At 56.9% G+C, this 19,217-nt stretch overlaps 6 protein-coding genes across 6 annotated transcripts; 3 read left to right on the plus strand and 3 right to left on the minus strand.

The window, feature by feature from the left end:
- Nucleotides 1-54: 54 nt before the first annotated feature.
- On the plus strand, nucleotides 55-1,014 carry SETTUDRAFT_97939 (uncharacterized protein; the record flags this gene model as incomplete). Its single annotated transcript, XM_008032300.1, has 3 exons — nucleotides 55-103; nucleotides 159-319; nucleotides 373-1,014. 3 exons carry the CDS (start codon nucleotides 55-57, stop codon nucleotides 1,012-1,014), a joined length of 852 nt encoding a protein of 283 aa, XP_008030491.1.
- Nucleotides 1,015-1,098: 84 nt separating this feature from the next.
- SETTUDRAFT_97586 (uncharacterized protein) lies at nucleotides 1,099-1,916 on the minus strand (the record flags this gene model as incomplete). Its single annotated transcript, XM_008032301.1, has 3 exons — nucleotides 1,099-1,658; nucleotides 1,712-1,792; nucleotides 1,850-1,916. The coding sequence occupies 3 exons, from the start codon at nucleotides 1,914-1,916 to the stop codon at nucleotides 1,099-1,101; spliced, it is 708 nt and encodes a 235-aa protein (XP_008030492.1).
- A 212-nt stretch (nucleotides 1,917-2,128) lies between these two features.
- Nucleotides 2,129-7,959, plus strand: SETTUDRAFT_142284 (uncharacterized protein; the record flags this gene model as incomplete). Its single annotated transcript, XM_008032302.1, has 6 exons — nucleotides 2,129-3,265; nucleotides 3,322-3,329; nucleotides 4,434-5,341; nucleotides 5,390-5,505; nucleotides 5,559-6,504; nucleotides 6,574-7,959. The coding sequence occupies exons 1-6, from the start codon at nucleotides 2,136-2,138 to the stop codon at nucleotides 7,957-7,959; spliced, it is 4,494 nt and encodes a 1,497-aa protein (XP_008030493.1). The 5' UTR covers nucleotides 2,129-2,135.
- Nucleotides 7,960-8,884: 925 nt separating this feature from the next.
- On the plus strand, nucleotides 8,885-10,305 carry SETTUDRAFT_97154 (uncharacterized protein; the record flags this gene model as incomplete). Its single annotated transcript, XM_008032303.1, has 3 exons — nucleotides 8,885-9,055; nucleotides 9,147-9,258; nucleotides 9,314-10,305. The coding sequence occupies 3 exons, from the start codon at nucleotides 8,885-8,887 to the stop codon at nucleotides 10,303-10,305; spliced, it is 1,275 nt and encodes a 424-aa protein (XP_008030494.1).
- A 1,016-nt stretch (nucleotides 10,306-11,321) lies between these two features.
- SETTUDRAFT_181417 (uncharacterized protein) lies at nucleotides 11,322-14,945 on the minus strand (the record flags this gene model as incomplete). Its single annotated transcript, XM_008032304.1, has 4 exons — nucleotides 11,322-13,439; nucleotides 13,582-14,102; nucleotides 14,168-14,343; nucleotides 14,701-14,945. The coding sequence occupies 4 exons, from the start codon at nucleotides 14,943-14,945 to the stop codon at nucleotides 11,712-11,714; spliced, it is 2,670 nt and encodes an 889-aa protein (XP_008030495.1). The 3' UTR covers nucleotides 11,322-11,711.
- A 2,110-nt stretch (nucleotides 14,946-17,055) lies between these two features.
- On the minus strand, nucleotides 17,056-19,113 carry SETTUDRAFT_122517 (uncharacterized protein; the record flags this gene model as incomplete). The annotated part of the gene is made up of 4 exons (XM_008032305.1): nucleotides 17,056-17,691; nucleotides 17,788-18,161; nucleotides 18,238-18,722; nucleotides 18,784-19,113. 4 exons carry the CDS (start codon nucleotides 19,111-19,113, stop codon nucleotides 17,555-17,557), a joined length of 1,326 nt encoding a protein of 441 aa, XP_008030496.1. The 3' UTR covers nucleotides 17,056-17,554.
- Nucleotides 19,114-19,217: the final 104 nt, after the last annotated feature.

Here is a 19,217-nt window from a genome sequence, read left to right on the forward strand (position 1 = left end):
TCGCGCCGCAGCTCCAACTTCGGAACCGCCCTCCACCAGCGAGTGATACCTTGCATGCCCCGCTTCCTCCAGCCTAAAAAGTCGACACAGCACCGTGTAGCAGGTTAGCCGCGTTCCACGATAACAATCAATCTCTATTTCTAATCCCCTGTGCGCAGCAATTGCTCTTTACCGAGCCTTGCTTTCGCGATGTTCTTCTGCTCCGCTCCCCGATGACGACCGCGTCTCGCTCCGCAACGCAATTCGCAACAAGTTCCGCCGGAACAGGAAGATACAGAGCCCCTACCAGCTGGGTTTGAGCTTCAAAGCTGGATACGAGGTGAGCATGGATCGTTGGGGTGATATCTGAACGGTCAATTGACAGGATGCTAGACACTTGACCATCTCGATGCTTCTGCTACAGGCGATGTCGACAGCACCCGCACGCTGACGCACCTGGTATCCCAACTTCCGCGCGCTCTGGTCCGCGCGCCTCCGATAAGGAAATCCCGAGATGCGGCGCCCAAGCAGCCCAACGAACGGCTCGCCTGTCTCCCTCCAGAAAAGGCCGTCCTCAACGTGCGTCCGTACGCGAAGACGTCCGGACCGCGCCACGTCCCGATCATGGCTTCGGCCAACGGCATCCCCTTTCTGCGCCTTACGAAGCCCCAGCCCCCCGCACTGAGCCGCGTGCTGCGCCAGCGCCTGGAGCGCAAGATCGTGCTCTTCGACACCAAGGTCTTGCTCAGCAATTGGTGGCTGCCCATGTGCAAGCAGGAAGACGAGTGGGACATGCTGATCAACGCACAATTGAAAGAGCCCGAGGAGGACACGGTCAGGTGGACGGATGCGATTCGCCTTTCAGAGCGCGAAAACCAGGAGGCATATGAGAAGGACTTGAGGAAGGATAGAGAGACTACGAAGAAAATGCAGACGATTGTCGACTTGGAGACGGAACTGGCGCTGCAGGAGGGACAGACGATTATCCGGGGGAGAAAGAAGAGTCCTATACAAGTAATCAAGCCAAAGCCGTAGCAATATGGGATCCCTATGCCGCAGCGTGTCGCTGTCTAATGGGTATATTCGATTTTTTTTTCATATACACATACATGATTCTCATCATGCTGTTGCCTCAATCTTCAGCTTCTCCACGTCGACACCATCAACATTGTCGTCATCATCGTCATCATCACCCTTTCCAGCCAAGCCCTGCATCCACAGCTCCTTTCCCGTCAACTTTTTCTCTTCCTTGACAACCTTCTTCTTCTTATCCTCGAGCTCCTTCTCCTCTTCCCTGCGGCGCTTCTCCTCTGCCATTTCGGCCCTGAACTTCTCTCGCCAGGCCAAGAAGGATTCGCGTGTTACCGCCTCACCCTGGAACTTTTTGTTCTCCTCCTCCTCGGCTTTGGCGGCCGCCATGTCGGCGAGCGCCTGCTTGGCGTTTTGGCGCTCCGTGATGAGGAGCTCCGCGCTGTCCTTGAGAACCGTTACGAGCGTGAAGACCATGGCCATGCCGAGGTTCTCTTCTATCGTCTCCGCGAGCGAGTCGAGCAGCCGCTGCTTGTCTTCGTGTATGTCGAGGTAGGGGTGCTTGGGCGCATTGGGCGGCTGTGTTATGTCGAGCCTGGGGGCTTCATCGGGGTAGTTGGGCGGGTACGAAACATTGAGGATGATGGTGGCTGCACAGGGTAAGCTGGAGTGCACGCATAACTGGCGCCGCTGTGTCGCATACGCTGGTCGTCTTCGCGCACTTCGTCCTCGTGCCGCCCGTCGTCGAGCTGGACTGAGACTCGGAACTCTGTCTCGGAAACGTCTGCGGCGTGTTAGTACGCGGGTACTAGATCCGGTGCGTTGCGCAACAGCATGCTACCTGTGATTTCGTCTGGGAAGATGGACTCGAGGACTTCCCGCTCCTCCTTTTGCTCCTCGATACCCATGGCAGATGACTAGTATATATGGCGAATTCAACCAGAGTGTGGGCCTGTAGGGTAGGTATGTGCATCCAGTGCAAGTGACGCTGAGGCTGCTTTGGGGCGGGGCGGGCCCTTTCCCCACGTTAACCTCCGACCGCCGATGTCGACAAATAATTTTTGGCGGCTTTGCAACTTTGACAAAATAACAAAAAGTCCCCCTCCAACACCGCTTGACACGCGAAAATGGCCAAAACAAAGCCAGCAGACCGGAAAGCGAAAAAGAGCGCAAAGTCTGGCGCATCGAAACCAAAGGCATCGGCCGAGGATCTGTTGATGCAAGCGGCGACTTTTCTCCAGACGTCACAGCCAGAGGAGGCGCTCGTCGCCGCACGAAGAGCGCTGAACCTACTTCAACCCGGTACCTCGAAGCCTTCGGCAGCCGCGCTGCCCGCCTTGAACCTAATCGGCGAGATCAACGTAGAGCTGGGTGACGCAGATTCCGCGCGCGAAGCATTCCAAGCGGCCATTGCCCTCGACCCACAAGGCGCAAACGATGGCGCCGAAAAATTTCTCTGGATGGCACAATTGAACGAGGAGGGCGGTGCAGAGAGCGTGCAATGGTTCGAGAAAGGGATTGAAGTGCTCAAGAGGGAGATTAGCGGGCTCGAGGGGAAGATGGCCAAGAAGGACGAGATTGAGGAGCTGGTGGAGGAGAAGAGGCAGAAGATTGCAAACTCGCTCTGCGGCATTGCTGAAGTCTACATGACGGATCTATCGTGGGAAGACGACGCCGAAGCACGATGCGACGCCGCCGTCACCGAAGCGTTGCTATTTGCACCAGAGAATCCCGAGCCCCTCCAGACGCTCGCGTCGATACGCATCTCACAACTCAAGCCCGACGAGGCGAGGTCTGCGCTCAGACGAAGCATGGACCTGTGGAAAGACCTCGACCCCGACGATGCAAAGGTGCCCGACTACTCGCTTCGCATCAGTCTTTCGCGCCTTTTGATGGAAGCCGAAATGGAAGACGAAGCGATTGAAGTGCTGGAGCGATTAGTGGGCGAGAACGACGGCAGCGTGGAGGCGTGGTATCTGGGCGGGTGGTGTCTGCACTTGCTAGCAGGGAAGCAAAAGGCCAAAGGGGAGGACAAGGTTGCGACGTCTCTGCTGCGTGCGAGCCGCGACTGGCTGGAAAACTGCCTGAAACTGTACGCAATGCTCGAGTATGAGGACGAACGGCTGAAGGAGCATGCCGACGAGCTCCTTCAGGAGCTAAATGGCGTACTCGGGCCTTCTACGGGGGCGGAGGACGAGGAGGAATGGGAAGACGAGGACGGCGAGGATGACGACGAGGACGAGGACATGGACGGGACGTGAGCATAAAGATGAAGCCATGCAATGCGCCCGACCCAGCAGGCCGTCCCGCCAGCGGTACATGTGGTGGGGGTGGGGGCTCTGCATAGCCGTTCGGCGCGATCAGCAGCATACAGCAGAGCCATGGAAGCGTTCTGGGCCTGGGGCGGGGGATTTGCAGGCGGCTCAGGCTGGGCGCCATGCTGTTTCGGTACCGCGTTTGCTTCGCACGCGCACACGCGCACATGTCGGCGTCGAGACGGAGCATGTATGTACAATAGTTATTGTTGCTGCCCCTTGGGCGCTCGAGGGCTGTCAGCAGCGGTGGAGGCAGCGTGGGACGGACCCTGCAGGCACGAAGGATGCCGCGGTGCAGATGGCTAGGGTAGCTGTCAGTTTAGCGATGACATGTCAGCATAGACGAAGCCACACAGGCCCATGATTGACCACCGGGGGGAGGCGGGCGGGCGTTTGCTTTTTCCGGCTCGATGCGCAAAACATGGTCTGTGTCTGGGTGTGGGTGTGGGTGGGCGGCGCCCTGGGGACTGGATGGAGACAGTAACCAAGCATGCTATACATGGGCGTGCAGGGCGAGGCGATTCGCTGCGTGGGCACAGGCGGAAGGTTTGGGCAGCGCGGATGGGGTGCGAGGTGGATAGCCGTGGTGGTTCAGTCGTACTGCCCAGCGGCGGTCTTAGCATGGCATCGCCGGGGAGGTCTGGAGGCGGCGGGCGCGAGAGGGAGGAGGCAGAGGAGGAGGCAGAGGAGGAGCAGGAGGGGGGGGGGGGCAGGGCCAACTCACCCACGCAGCGGATAGAGAAGATACCAGATCATTCGGGTTCGCGGAGCCTGTCCAAGGGCATGCGCGGGCTGCAGGAGGACGAGGCCTCAGCTGGTGGCTGAGGGTTTGCGACGCACGCTTCGTCGGGGGCGATGGCGAGTGTGGGTGAGCGGCTCATTCATCTGTCGGGGGGCACGGCGCAGGCAAGAGGCCGAGGGCAGCAGCAGCACGAGGAGACGGTGGGCGAGGGCACGGCGTCACTGGCACTTTGCGGGCACATTGAGGGGCGGTCTCGACGAGCATTATTGATTATCCGTGGCGCTCGCGGGTCCGGCGACGTTCTCTTCGCCGCCAAGAGCGGATCACGTCTCATGGCATCGATCGCACCTTGGTGTTACACCTGCAAGCGCCGCCGCCAATGGGCTTGCTCCCCTGCCCGCCCCGCGCATTCGAGGCCCATGGCACGGCCACTGCCCGCCATTGGCTTCTGTCCATCTTCCTGACCATCATCATCTCGGTCCTGCTGTGCTACCAAGCCGTCTTCCAGGCGGACAGTTCCGCCGCCGCCGGCCTGCGCAACCTGCCCAAACATGTGTGGACCTCGACGACCGAAGTCGACGGCGAGCGGCACGCCGATGTCGTCGTGCGCCAGATCTGGATCCACGGCGACTACATGAACGCCATCAACCTGCCCGTGCTGCGCGAGGCGCTGCATGTGCAAAACGCCCTTGTCAACGGCGGCTTCGGCTTCAACGACGACGGCGCTGCCTCGCATACGCATGGGAACACACCGCCCGGCCCTGGCCCTTCCGGCTGCGTCTTCCCCAGCCCCGGCGACAAGTGGGGCTGGCACTCGCCCTTGATGTACTGGAACTGCTCGCTGCGCGCGCTCGAGGAGGATGACAATTTGCTGGGGACCATCAACGCGCACATGCGCATGCGCTCGCCCGTCAACATCACGCTGCGGCCCAGCACCGTCTTCGCTGGCAAGTCGTTTGCCAAGACGAAGCTTCGCGCGGCCGACGCCCTCGTCATTACGCTGTACGATATGTCCAATTCGAGCGTCGGAGACACGTGGGACGAACGAGCACGCCACCTGGCCAAAGAAATATCCCCCGACTGGACCGTTTTCCCCTACGACGCCCAGGCTACGCGCAGCCGCCTGTTTGAGTTCAGATTCAAGCCCATGACGCTCAACGACGACCTGTTCTTGGCTGCGTCATATCTTGTAACTGCAGTGTACGTCATAGCGAGGATGAAACAGTTGCGGGCCGTCAAGAGCTGGTTCGGCCTGCTCGTTACAATATGTATGAAGGTAGGCAGCCTCGCAGCGCCCGCCATTCTTGGCTAACCCCATGGCCAGATGACCATATGTGTAATTGCAAGTTTCACCCTTTGTACCCACCTTGGCATTGATTTGGGGCGGATCCCCCGGCCATGGTTTCCTGCTGTAGTTTTTTGTTTTGGCTTGGGGAATATGTAGGTGCAAAGCGGGCAGGATCGTGGCAGAAAGACGACTAACAGGCTCGTAGATTTCGATTGATTAATGTCGTCCTAGAGACACCTCCAGAGATGCCGCCTCACCAGCGCATCGGCAATGCACTGGGTGAGGTCGGCCACCTGTCGCTTGCCATTGCAGTTCAGAATCTCGCCCTGCTTTACTTTTGCTCCCGACTCGTCACGCCCTGGGTAGCCGACTTTTGCGTTTTTGCCGCCGTTACCCTCGTATTTGATCTTGTATTCCATTTAACCTTCTTTATTGCCGTCCTGAGCGTTGATGTGCAGAGGATGGAACTCTCCGATTCGCTAGAACGTATCGATCTCCACAAGAATATCAAGACCACCAAGGCCGACCGTCAAACGTGGCTTGGTGCATTAAGAGAAGGTACCTTGCCACTCAGTACCCGTTTTGCAGGGACTGTCGCCATCTTCTCCGTCATTGTCGCCATCAATTGGCACTTCTTCGACAGCGATGACAAGGCACTGTCATTGAGCAAGCTTCGGCAAAGTTTCACATCCAAAAGGCGCAAGCGCTCCATCGAGGCAGTATGGAGCCGGCCGCCAATCAATCAGGCTAGGACGCCCGCTGATTGGCTTCGACTCCAAGACCACAACACGGCTCGGGAATTGTTTGCTTTCATCAAGCCTGGAGCCCAGACATTTGTGGCTCGCATCTACAATCCAATCTTGGTGGTGGCCAAGGGAGCACAAGGACGTGATCGGCCTCAGCCACCAATATCGCTCATCGACGGGCTCCGCCGCTTTTCCCAAGGACATGCGTTTCCAGTAGCCTTGATTGCTGTTAGCCTGATTGCTATTGTGGCTTTGTTCATGAACTACCTTCTTTGGACAGGCCTCCCAAGAGCTGCAGAGGACAGCGATGATGAGGAAAGTGAGTTTTGCGTCAAGACACTACCAACGCCGCAAAACCTGGACGTTGTTCAGCTCGCTGCTTGCCCAAGAGGCCACCTTGCGAGCGTGTCGCTAGATCGGACTACTGCCATGTGGTTGCATGGCCGAGGAGGCTACTTACATACTACCTTGCAGACTGCAGTGATGAAGCCCAAGCTCTGGCCCATCTATGCTACGGCCATGGACGATGGTGGGAGCATCCTAGCGATATGCGGGCAGACGGGCCAGATTGGCCTTTGGGACATACCTGCATCGCGGTTCCTCATGTTTCCGCACATTGACATTCGGGGTCATGCGCCCATGCTTTTTACCTTTGTCACACTCAAGACACGGACAGACGCGGAAAAGCTATACCTCATTGTCGTTAGCCCCGACGGACACCTAACCAAGCTGGAGGCTCGTACAGGCATCCACCACACGAGACGGATTGCGCCTAGCGCTATCCTGTGCAGCTCAATCTACACTTCGGAGAAGGGCGACAGCAGCCTTGTCTTTGTGACGAAGCCTGGCGAAGTGCACATATTGTCGCTCAAGGAAGAGAACAACTACACGTCGGAAGTGGTTGCAGGGCTGGATCCAGGACCACCTCCCGGCAGCAACCCAGCCAAGATACGATGCATCCATGCTGTTCCCAGCCTTGGACTCATGTTTGCGCTCCGAGACGAGGAAGCGGAGATTTTTGACTTTGCCAGCCGTGCGCTGGTGCACGCGTTCCCGATTGGACATGTTCGACCGCATTCGTTCAGGGTGCTGCACTCGGTGCGACGAGTGTGCCAATGCGGAGCACCGGCAGTCAATACACTCTCTGTTGCGTATGCAGAGTACGACTCGAAGCACATGCTGATGCAGACATTCAGCCTTGACGACAAGACACCGTCGCAGATGTGCCTCGGCAAGCCGCTAGATCGGGAGAAGCATGGGTGTCGGGGACTCGAGTGCGCAACGGAGACGGTGCATTCGGTCGAGGCGGCCGGAGCATGGGAGTCGACGGACGCGCTGAGCGTGGTTGGTATCCGAAGATGTACAGCGCAGTCGCCGACGCCGTCATCAACACGGTCAGGGATGGAGGATGGGTACCAAGGCATTGATGCAACAGCACTCGCTTCTGCACTCAAGCAGCGGGCTCAACGCCAAGGGAATGCGACGCGGCCAAGATGTGGGGGTGCAGCGTTCATCAGAGACGGGCGGGCGGAGGACTCGTTTGACGACTGCGAGGACGCGTGGGAGATATGGACACTGTCGACGGCGGGCAACTTCCGGTCCAGGCCGCTGATACCAGATGAAGTGGACGAGGCAACGGGCCTGGCATACGAAGAGGAGCTGTTTGTAGCGGCGCCTGGGCCGATTGTCAAGCTGGGCAAGCGGAGCATTGCCGTGGGATTTGGCAATACAGTCAAGGTCATCACGGTAGGCAAGGAGTCGTTTGATGGGCTGACCAGCATGCAGAGTGGCGCCATGGACATTGGGCTGGGGACATACAAGTGGAGAGCGCGGAAGGCTACTGGGAGAAAAGTCCAATGACAGTACACGCAGACTGGCGGCAGCTGAGGGCACCACGGCAGAGGTGGGACAGCGGGCGCTAGGCTGGGAGGGTGTGTAATGTTTGGACTGTGACTGTATATATACCCTATGCGCAGTAAGCGCGGCGTTTTGCTCTTTTTTCTCTCTCTCTTTTTCTTGTTATTTTATCTTCTTCTTTTCTTCTATACATATATACATCTATATGGCAGCTACTTGCAATATCGACGGACAAGACGGCTGGTTTGGCTGAATTCAGATGCACGTCATGACAGCGAGGAGACGTGGGTGGAATCAGCAGGCGGTTATCTGGGCCCCGCAGTCGACGTCGACATGCACATGCACATGTGTAGTGTACATGGGAGCAGGAGTGGTAGCATGTGCATCCACATCTACCGAGCCGACTAACCGCCCGAACAGGCTCAGACTTGGAGGGGAGACATGGCATAGACGTCATGGCGGTGGCTGTTGAGCCAGGGACAGGGTCTTGGAGGTGTGGCGCGGGTTTGCGGGGCTAAGCCACGGGGGAGAGGTGAAAAGGGCCCACGCGACCCCCCCAGAGTGAGGGAAAGAGCGACCCACCGAGTCGAGCGGCACTAGCACTAGGACGAATACCACCAACCAACCGCCTTGGGACTCTGCACGGCACCGCACTGCACTGGCACTGGCACTGGCACTGGCACTTGTCTTGTCGTTTCTTTTCTTTTGGGCCCGACTCCAAGCCGCCTCTTCTCTGCTCTGCCCCGTCCCGCCCTTCCTCAACAATTGCAATGTACGTCCCCGCCCACGCCCCCCCTGGCTGCCTGCTCGCCTGCCCGCCTGCGACGCATTCACGTGCAACGGAACAGCTGCTGGCCACCGCCACCGCCCAGTCCAGCCCTGCACTGCGCCCAACTGAGCTGACGATGCACCAGTGTCCAACATCACCATGAGCAAATCACTGTCTCCCTACGACTCGCTGCGGTACATTCCGCTCTGCTACGACTATGCCGACTCGCACAAGACGGCCCTCGCCCTCATACTCGCCCTGCGCCCGGAATGGCAAGACTCCAAGGACACAATTGAATTCGTGCGCTTCACCGACGGTATCACAAACACGGTATGCACACATGCGCTGCTGGCGACGGCCCCCCGGCTGCACCCTCCCTTCCCCTTTCTTCCCGCGCGCGCACGGCTAAGACGTGGTGTAGCTTCTCAAGGCGGTGAACAAGCTGCCGGGCCTGTCCAAGACGGAGGTTGAAGACGATGCCATCCTGCTGCGCGCATACGGCAAAGGCACAGACGTCCTCATCGACCGCGAGAGTAAGTCGCTGCCAGCACAGCACCCTGTTGCGCTTCGCTAAGACAAAGGCCACAGAGGAAACGCGCTCCCACTCGCTGCTCGCCCGCCACAACCTCGCCCCGTCGCTCTACGCCCGGTTTGAAAATGGTCTCCTATACAAGTTCATTCAAGGCAGCGTGTGTAGCCCTGCCGACCTGCGTCGGCCAGAAGTATGGCGAGGAGTAGCTCAGAGGCTGGGAGAATGGCATGCCACATTACCTATTTCGAGTATTAGCAGCACTTGTCCTGCGCCTGCCCAACTCACTTCCCAAAACAACAAGCGTGAGTCTCTGGCTGCCATGGCTGCCCTCACGCCAGGCAAACCCATTCCGAATCTGTGGACTACTATGCAGAAGTGGATCCTTGCCCTGCCGACGACCACGACGGCCCAGTCGGAAAGGAGAGACCAGCTGATGCAAGAACTGTCGAGTCTGACTGAGATACTTGGTGACACGCCTGGCATTGGTGGCTCCAACCCTTTTGTCTTCGCCCATTGCGACCTTCTCTCAGGCAACGTGATCATCGAGCCCTCGCCCTCGTCCGCCTCAGCGTCTCGTCGCTCGAGCGTCTCGAGCGGCTCCGACGAGCCTGAGCCCGTCGCCTGTGTGTCGTTTATCGACTACGAGTATGCCACGCCTGCCCCTGCTTCGTTTGACATTGCCAACCACTTTGCCGAGTGGGGCGGCTTTGACTGCGACTACTCGGCCATGCCCACACGCACCATCCGCCGCGCCTTTTTGCGCGAGTACCTGCGCAGCTTCAGCGCCCACCACAACAAGTCATACAACAACGCCGACCTCGACGTCCTCTTTGACCAGGTCGACAGGTTCCGCGGCGTCCCCGGCTTCTACTGGGGCATCTGGGCCTTGATCCAAGCTCAGATCTCCCTCATTGACTTTGACTACGCCTCGTATGCCGAGATTCGCCTCGGCGAGTACTTTGCGTGGAAGAAGGCGTTTGACGGCGGCAAGGAAGAGGATAACGAGCGCATGATGCTGAGGGAGAAGATTTGGGCTAGCGACGAGTAGTCGTTGTTATTCTTGTCAAGAAGAAGAAGAAGACGAAGAATATCAACTCAGCGAGTCTCGGGGTTTGCCAACAAGGCCAGAAAGCCATGTCTTCATGTCTCTTTTTTTCTTATTCTTTTTTTCTCTTTTTCAATTTTTTTACATGTGGCGCAGCTTAAGAAAGTTATGCCCTTCCATTTCACTCGCTCACTCGCTCACTCACTCACTCAATGACTTACTCAATCATGTATTCGGTCTTTTTTTTCTTCAGATTTATATATCATTATTTAATACAGTGGATTAAGAGAGATGAAAGGAGGAGGAGGAGGATAAAGGACAGGAAGAGGAAGAGGGATGGTAGGTAGGTAATAGATGGGTATTATGATGAGGAGAGAAAGAAAGGAGAGAAAGAAAGGAGAGAAAGAAAGGAGAGGAAAGGAAAGGGGACTTATCCATCGATAAATAAAGACCATATCTAGACTTGATTTCTCTTTTCTCTTTTCCCTCATTGGAATTCACTCATCTGCTCATCTACTCATCTACTCATCTACTCATCTACTTGTCTACTTACCTGCTATGCATACTACACTTCTTACTCGCCATGCACCATCAGTCTCTTGACATGTGTGCTGAGCTAATAATGTACGTGGAAAGCACATAGTACATGTACGTACGTTTAGGTAACTTTGATTCAAAGCTTATTTCCTGTTGCTCTGCGTCATACCACGTACACCACATCATGCCATGCCATGCCATATCATATCATACCATACCACATCATGTCCTAGTACAACTCACCGAAAGAGACGGAGAAAAAGAGACAGAGCAAAAGACAAGAGATATATATGTACATGTTCTCATTCATTTCTCATACTGTGTTTGTTCTTCTTCTTCTGTCTTTGCTCTGGCGCTAATCCAGAAGACTTTGTCCTTGTCCTTTTCGTCCTAACAAATAGGGTATATATAGTAATACCAACCAACCAATCAAACAAGCATGACAGACAATGCACAGTGATTTTGCCCCCCCCCTTTTTTTTCCCTCCATCTGTTCCATCTGTCTTGCCTTATACCCTTTGTCCATTTCCTCTATGCCAAACCAAGCCCAAAAAGAATGCCGAAATTTCCATGTCTTCCGAAGCCGAGAAGAAGAAAAAAACCCCCCCAAAGCACATTCCGTTTCTTTTGGTTCTGCCTCCCATATCCCATCCCATAAGCGAGAGAGAGAGAGAGAGAGAGAGAGAGAGAGAGAAAACAAGAGTACAAACATATCATCCCATTTCGTAAAACGCGAGCGGTTGGGCCCCCCAGGAAAGGAAAACAGGCGGGGCCCAGGAAAAAGCCGAAAAATAATTGCAACAAAGACGCTCGCTTGTTCAAGGCAGAAAATTGAAGAGAAAGTACCTTTGAGAAAAAATAAAGGATATACCTCAGGCTTCGACACCAAGATCGTTGCCATTACCAAGCCAACAGTCGTCGCCAAGCATGAGATTAGCGCCTGTATCCAGGGCCGTATCGTCAAAGCTAAACGTCTCGCCCACGGCATCCAGGTTCAAAAGCTGGTCAAAGTCGCCGTCGTCAAACTCGTTGTTGAGCGGCAGACTGGAAAACAGCATTTCGTCGTCTTGGTGATGGTTGATGTTGTTCGAGGCAAAGTGCGATGTGGGTGCGAGGTCCAGGGCGCTCCATTTGTTCAGGTTGACCGAGTTCAGCATGTTTTGGTGCATGTGGTGGTTGACGTTGGCGGCGCCGGCGGTGGCGTCGATCATGTCCGAGTCTTGCGAAATGGTAATGCTCGGCATGTGCTGCTCGTGGTCCGAATCTGGGGGTGTAGATGCTAGGAAGGTTTCGAGTCGGCGGGCGACTTCTTCGTCGGTCACGTTGGGCTCGTTGTGCTGCTTCTCCAGTGCATGCATGTTGGTGGTGCCGTAGTCTGGGGGCGGTGTCAAAGCTGACGGGCGGATCGTCTGTGGTGATGCTGCATGGGAAACATCCAGCCGCCGTCCGACATTAACAATGTCGTCAACTGTAGTCGTATGTGGTGCCTTGGTTTCCGGAGAGGTTTGTACTATGGGGGCGACTTGGATACCTGCTTTCCGGATAGCAGCTTCTAGGAAGGCCACCGAGTAATCAGCAGCAGCGTAGAGATCGCGGAGTTTGCCCATGACGGCCATACACTGGCAAAAGCCACGCAGAGAGGACCGGCGAATTTCTTCTTCTGGTGCCTTGATGTCGAGCAGGTGAATGATAATGGCCGGGAGAAGAACAGTAACACCCGTTGTCGGGAGATACCTCACGAGACCGCCCTGATCGAGACGCTGAGCCATGGAGGTGATTGCCGAGGCAGCACGACGAACGTTGCGGCGCGAAACATCGAGCAGTTCGGGCTCGACGTTGTGCTTTGTCGGAGCATTGACAGGGCCACATTGAGGGTTTGGAAGAACTTGAGGCCGGTGTAGCGCAGACAAGGTAGTGAAGAAGACCATGTGCAACAGTGCCCTTGCGAGATCAATGGCTGCCACACCGCTTGGCTTGTCCGAATACTTTGCCTCCTCAGGCAGCTCCGAGACCCATTTCTGGAGTTCTTCATCGCATGCCTTGACTTCACTCGTCTCGGGATCCAGCTTCTTGGGAAGCAGCATCATGGTTGTGCGGTCGTTTTGCAGGCCCTGGTTGTTGTTGAGCACGCAGTATTGCTTGGACAGAACATGTGAAATGCACAGACAGAGCCGGGCCTTTTCAATGCACAGAATAGCCAACTGCCGTTGGGCGTCGGCATCTCTGGCAATGCGGCAATCCGCTGGTAGGCAAGTCACGCTCTCTGGGAGGGGTGAGAGATCAAAGTCGTCGAGTGTCAGCATTGGGACGTCAAAGTCTTCCGTCTTTATCCTGATGGGTCGCCGCATGCCGAGGGCAATGAGTCGGTCTCGCATATACGTCGACCACCATATCCGCTTCCAGAGCTTGACGCGCTTGCTATCGAGATTGCTGTTGTCTGGATTTCTGTGCAGGCCAATGGTGTGGGCGATGGAGGTTGCCACGCCCATCCAGTGCCACGTATCCTTCTGGTCATCGGGGGTCTCGTAGTAGTATGTCAGCAGTAACAGTGCTTGGACTAGCGAGACGCGGTCAGACTCGTAATCAAAGTCGTAGAGAATCTGAGGCGTCGTTAGTCAGTGGCCTGTGGAATTAATTTGACAGCGGTATGGACTCGGAATGATCGGTGTATGCGAGCACACTCCGATGACACAAAGGGCCGATTAGGCCAAATGCTCCGGGTAAAAAGGGGTCTCGACTTACTCTAGTCTTGTGGAAAAAGTCTTTGCGGGCCTCCTTGCGTGAGGCATATCCCGCCGCGCGCAAGTGGTCCATGTCGACAAATGCCGATCCGGCAAACATGACGGCCTGAAATAGGATCAAGCTAATTTTACCCCTACTTGCGTCTTGGTCGTCTATCATGGCGAGGAATTCGTGCAGATCCAGCAGCGGCATGTATGGATGCACAAACTCGACGTAGGCGCGGAGCATTTCGCTGCGGAGGGTGCCCCTGGGCACGTTGAGCACGCCCTTCTTGCGCAGATAGGCAATCTCATCAGGGCCGATTTTGGAGGGCAGCGGCTTGACGAAGATGGGCAGCTCGACCGACGCGGGCTTCTGTGACGATGATGCTGAGAGGGCACCAAAAAAGGGCGGTCTCGTCTCTGTGCCAAAGGGGGAAAAGGGCAGGTTGGGCAGGCTGTTGATTTGCGACGTGATGGACAGGCGGCGCTGCATGGCCGACAAACTCCCGACGGAGCTCATACGGTGGCCATGACTTTGGTCTGCAGCAGTAGGGTCAGCGCAGTGCAGGTGAGACTAGTTACATGGTACAACGGGCGGCACGTACAAATGGAGTGCGGCACGTGCTCGTCCCGCCTCGACTCGGCGTCGAGCGATGCACGCGACGAGGCCGAGTTGAGCGAGTGGGTGGCGTCAAAGGCATCGCGCGAGACGATTTTGCGCGTCGAACTGCCGGATGCAGCCCTGGGCTCGGAGGCCTGGTCGTCATCTTTGCTCCATTTCCTGCGGCATTGTTAGTGTTAGCACGATACGAAAGGCGCGCAAATCCCGGAGGCGGCTCATGCGGCCGCCATTGGCTGCAGCGGGTGCATGCGGCCGTGATTGGCTGCGTGCCCCACAAGCGGCAGCCCCCGTCACGTCAGTACCGAGGCCTGAGCCGACTTTGCGTGCCGCCCGCTGGGTGTGGGCGTGTGTGTGGGTGTGTGGGTGTGGATGTGCGTGAAGTGGGAAAAACACAGAGACCAAAAAGCAAAAAAGAAGCCATGGCGCACGCGTGGGCCGTTGGGTGTGTGCAGCTACCGCGGCCGCGCGCCTTGCTTGTTGCGGGAAGACGGCAGGGAAAAAAAGGGCTCGACTAACTTTTTGCGCCTGCTCTCCGACACTATGCATTCGACCTCGTCCAAGCGGCAGTTTGTGCAGGGAGCGCCGTGTTCGGTGACGTTGCAGCGCACTTTGCGGGCGCGGCAGCACTGGCACGCCTTGGAAGCCCTCCTCTTGACCGAGCGGCTGGCCGTGTGTCCGTCGAGGCCAGCCTGGGTCGCCTTGCGCTTGGGAACGGGGGCGTCGGTGTGGTGGTCGGACGGCGAGGCCGAGTAGTCAGACATGGCGGGCTGGGGAGGGGAGGAGGCGAGTCGGCGAGGAGGGGGAGTCGAGGAGAGAAAGTCCAGGCACGCGTGAGGGGCGTCTGGGGGGGCATGGGACGATTATAAAGGCATGCAACTGTCGGGCAGAGCCTGTGCTGGGGACTCGCAAGACATCCCCACTGGGGATCGGTAGCATTAGTGAATACCCCAGTCGCCCCCAGATGCGCATGGCCGGCGCTTTATCCTTGGCAGCCCAGCACGCCGACGCTGCTGGCGGATAGCATCGGACCGGACGCATTCGCCATAGTGGCGCGTGGCACAAGAGACGTTTTGGCAACGTCAGCTGGCGCGCGCCCCGTCCATGGTACCTGCTGGCCCGCACAAAGAAAGCTCCCCCGAGTCTCGGCGGTCTGGGGAATGCCCGTGGCAGACGCAGAGAGGCAGACGTCCCACGCCGAATTCTCGCGTCAGCGCCCATGTGGGGTCCCTGGCATGCTGCAGCACCATCGCCGTCGAGCCATCTCGGGCAGGGTACCGACTGTGTACTTGTAGCACCTCAGGTAGCGTGGCGTACGGGCGCCGAAATGAATCTCCCCCAGCTGCACGGCGGCGCCATGACCAAGCCGACCAGCTTCTGGATCGCTTGTGTAAAGCCGAAGTGCTAGCCGACTTCGGGCGTGCGCTTCAAGCGTTGCATAGCCGTCTAAGCCCTGCCTGACGTCTTTTGTGTTGCCAGGCCTCCGTTGCTCCGACGCTGACGCCCACGCCCAAAACATATTCCTGCTCATGCTCTGTTGACCCCTCGCCCGCGCCGGCCAGCCGTCTGTTTATCTGCCACACACGTACCTGTGTATCACTGCCTACTCGGCACGACACAAAGTTTTGCCTTGCCGCCGCTGACGGGGCAAGGGCGCGGGCGCTAGAAGCTGGGGAGAATTGTCGGCGCTCGGAACCCATCCGTCTCCATCGGACGGGGGGCACGTCAGCATCGGGAGCCGTAAGGAGGGGGCGGCGACAAATGGACGGCGGGCACGAACACGAACGAGTGGAGGACGACGATGATCTTGCACGCCCGCCTGGTGTCGACGACAAAATTGCGGGGGACACTTTGCCATGACGGGGAAGCGACATGGCACGATACGACCAGATACCTGATACGCCCATTTTCCACTCCCCCCCCCCTACATACACATGCGCATGTATGTATGTGGTACATGCACATGCACCTGATGCCTGCAAAGCCCACGCGATACCGATCCCTCGTTTTTCCTTTTCCTTTTCCTTTTCCTCTTCCTCTTCCTTTTCCTCTTCCGCGTTTGACTGGTGTTGCTGTGCTGCGTGCGTCATCGGTCTTGGCACGCCTACCGACATGTTATACATAGATACACGCACACCTACGCCTACACCTCCTCCTACATACTACTACAACATACACACGACACACGACACACGACACGCATACCAGACCCTGCCTCTCCATTTCCCCACACGACCAGGTGTCACGGAAAAACCCGAGTATCCCCTAGGACAAAACCACCCAAAAGCTGACAGCAGCGGTCAAGCGCTCCGTCCGGTGCCGAGCAATAGCACCTAGTTATTTCCTCAGCTCCTACTAGCATTCACCTGGTCGGGGAGGGCCCATGCTCCATGATCTGCAGGGTAGCCGGTACCTGCGAAACAAGGTCTAGTCCTCTCTCTTAGCAGCGCCAGCGCCAGCGCCAGCACTTCGCCCCCCTACTAGCAAGAGAATGGCCGACTATTTTTTTGCGTAAGTAGTGCCACAGGCGGTATAGTCGTACTAGACGAGTCGAGTCGGCTCAAACGACTCGTGGGGCTCGACTCTGTCTTTGGTTTCGCAGCGGCCAGAGGGTGCGTGTGTGCCGAGGCCCATGTGTACTACTGCGACTACTACTACTACTACTACTACTACTACTACTACTACTACTACTACTACTACTACTACTACTATGTATGTGCATGTCTATGTGCGCGTGTCCAGCGCCGACGTCAGCGCATGTCCCATCCGCCCAGCTAGTAAGTAACTACACTCTTACATACGTCCATGCTCAGCTGCATGGAGACACAGACACAGACAGAGCCCAAGAATCAGCGACCAGGATTACATGCGTGAGATAAAGTGAGCGGCAAGCCCGCTGAAAGGGTTAAATTGCAACATGTTTGACACACACGCACACTACCGATCGAGGCCCTCAGCTCCGACCCGTCACAGCCTACAACCACAGACATTTCATGCTGGTCCGATCGAGGAAGGGCCGAAGCGAGGGGTTTAACCCATGCACATGCGCATGCACGCATTCACTTCTGCTTCCGGCGCATCCCTAAGCCCGGCTGGCTTGGAGGTTGTGCGTGTGGGGGCTCACGTGCGCGCAACACGGGTTCCTTATCCGCCTGCTCGTCCGGGCGGAAAACCAGCTCATTGGCTGTTCCGCCTCCCCCCCCCTCCCTTCCCCTCTTGGCACCCACGCGACCAACCATGACACCAACACTTTCTTACGCCCGCAGCAACGACAATCTTGATTTGGGGGAACTCCCCCCCTCCCCCTCTGGCTATGTCAATGTGGTGGTTTCCTGGTTTCCCCACACCGGCTACTTAAATCTTACATACAGCCTTATAGCTTCGAGGATGATGCCTTGAGCGCCTGCGTCTTGGCCTTGAAGTTCTTGACTAGCTGGCGCACCCCCAGGTCCAGCAGCACGTCTTCCGACCCGCCCGGGATGCGGATGCCAGGCACGTCGCGGTAGATTCCTGTTGTCACATGTTAGCTGCAGCTCGTCGCATCGCCATGATCCTGGCTTTGCCCAAAACTAGGTCCATGGATGTAGTAGTAGTGGTAGTACTCACGCTCAACCAATTCACCCTGACCGCTCTTTGTGTATCCGCTACCACCAAACAGCAGCTGCGCTACCTGCGCGCACTCGTTCAAGACAATGCCCGACTGCGCCTTGGTCATGGCCGTCAAGCCACCCAGCTCAATGTCCGCCTTTTCCTTGGGCATGTTCGCCATCTGGTACACAAACTGCTCGACCCATGCCCACTGCGACTCTAGCAGTGCACCCGCCTTCGCCAGCCGGTGCCGTACGACAGGCTGCTCAACCAGCGGCTTGCCAAAAGCCTCGCGCTTCAGAACATATTCCACTGCGCTCGCCAGAGCCACGCGCTCTTGACGCGTTGCGCCAATGGCAATCGAGAGACGCTCGTGGTTGAAGTTGGTCATGCTATGACACGTCATGTTAGCTTTCTGATCGAGTCCACAAAAAAATACCATCCCTGTAAATGCATCAGTACACTTACATGTACTTCATGCCCATGCCCTCCTCGCCAATGAGGTTCTCCACAGGCACCTTGACGTCGTCGAGCTCAATGTAGGTCGTGCCTCCCGTGATCATACCACCGACCTTGAGCCTTCGCATGGTGACGCCCGGATATCCTTTCAAAGGCACCACGAGCATCGACAGCCCGCCAGGTCCCGGTCCGTCAGTCCTTACAGCCATGGAAGAGTAGTCCGACCAGATGCCGTTGGTGATCCACTTCTTGCTGCCGTTGACAATGTAGTATTTGCCGTCTGCCGTCTTTTCCGCCGTGGTGGTGATATTGGCGACATCGGATCCAGCCTCGGGTTCTGTAATGGCAATGCAACTCCGCTTCTTGCCCGTCAGGAGCTCCGGCAGAAACCGATCTTGCAGCTGCTGATTTCCGAATTTGAAAATAGGCGGCACGCCAAACGCCATGCCCGTTGTGAGCGATGATGGCGGCCCTGAGAGACCCGATCGGTTCATCTGGTATTTCCCGTTAGCCCAAAGTATTCCTCAACCCCGCTCTTTGTCTCCGCCACCGTACCTCATCCGTATAAATCATCATGTGGATGTAATCCCACTCCTCGACCTTGACCACACCCAAGATATCATGGACCCCCAGCTTCTTCAGCTGCGCGACGGGCAGCGGTGCCGGCAGCGAAGGAATCAGCATATTGGCCTTTGCAAACGTCTCAAACACGTGCGGCGGCACATCCTCGAGCGTGTCCCATTCCAGCGCCTTCTCCAGCAAGTGTTTCTCGCAAAACTCGCGACACGCCTTTTGGAATTTCAAATGCGTCTCCTTGTAGTACGGCGACGGCAGCCCGGCAAGGTACGGCGGTTCCGAGAAGGGGACGATGGGAGTCGCCGACATGGTGTTTTGTGTGGTTGGCTTACGGCGAGCTAAGAGACGACGACGTGTCCAAAGAGAAGAAAAAAGAAAAAGAAAAGCGAGCGATCCGTCGTTATCTTGTCTTT

The sequence above is a fragment of the Exserohilum turcica genome (assembly GCF_000359705.1).
Source record: "Exserohilum turcica Et28A unplaced genomic scaffold SETTUscaffold_7, whole genome shotgun sequence".
Taxonomy (NCBI): Eukaryota; Fungi; Ascomycota; class Dothideomycetes; order Pleosporales; family Pleosporaceae; genus Exserohilum; species Exserohilum turcicum.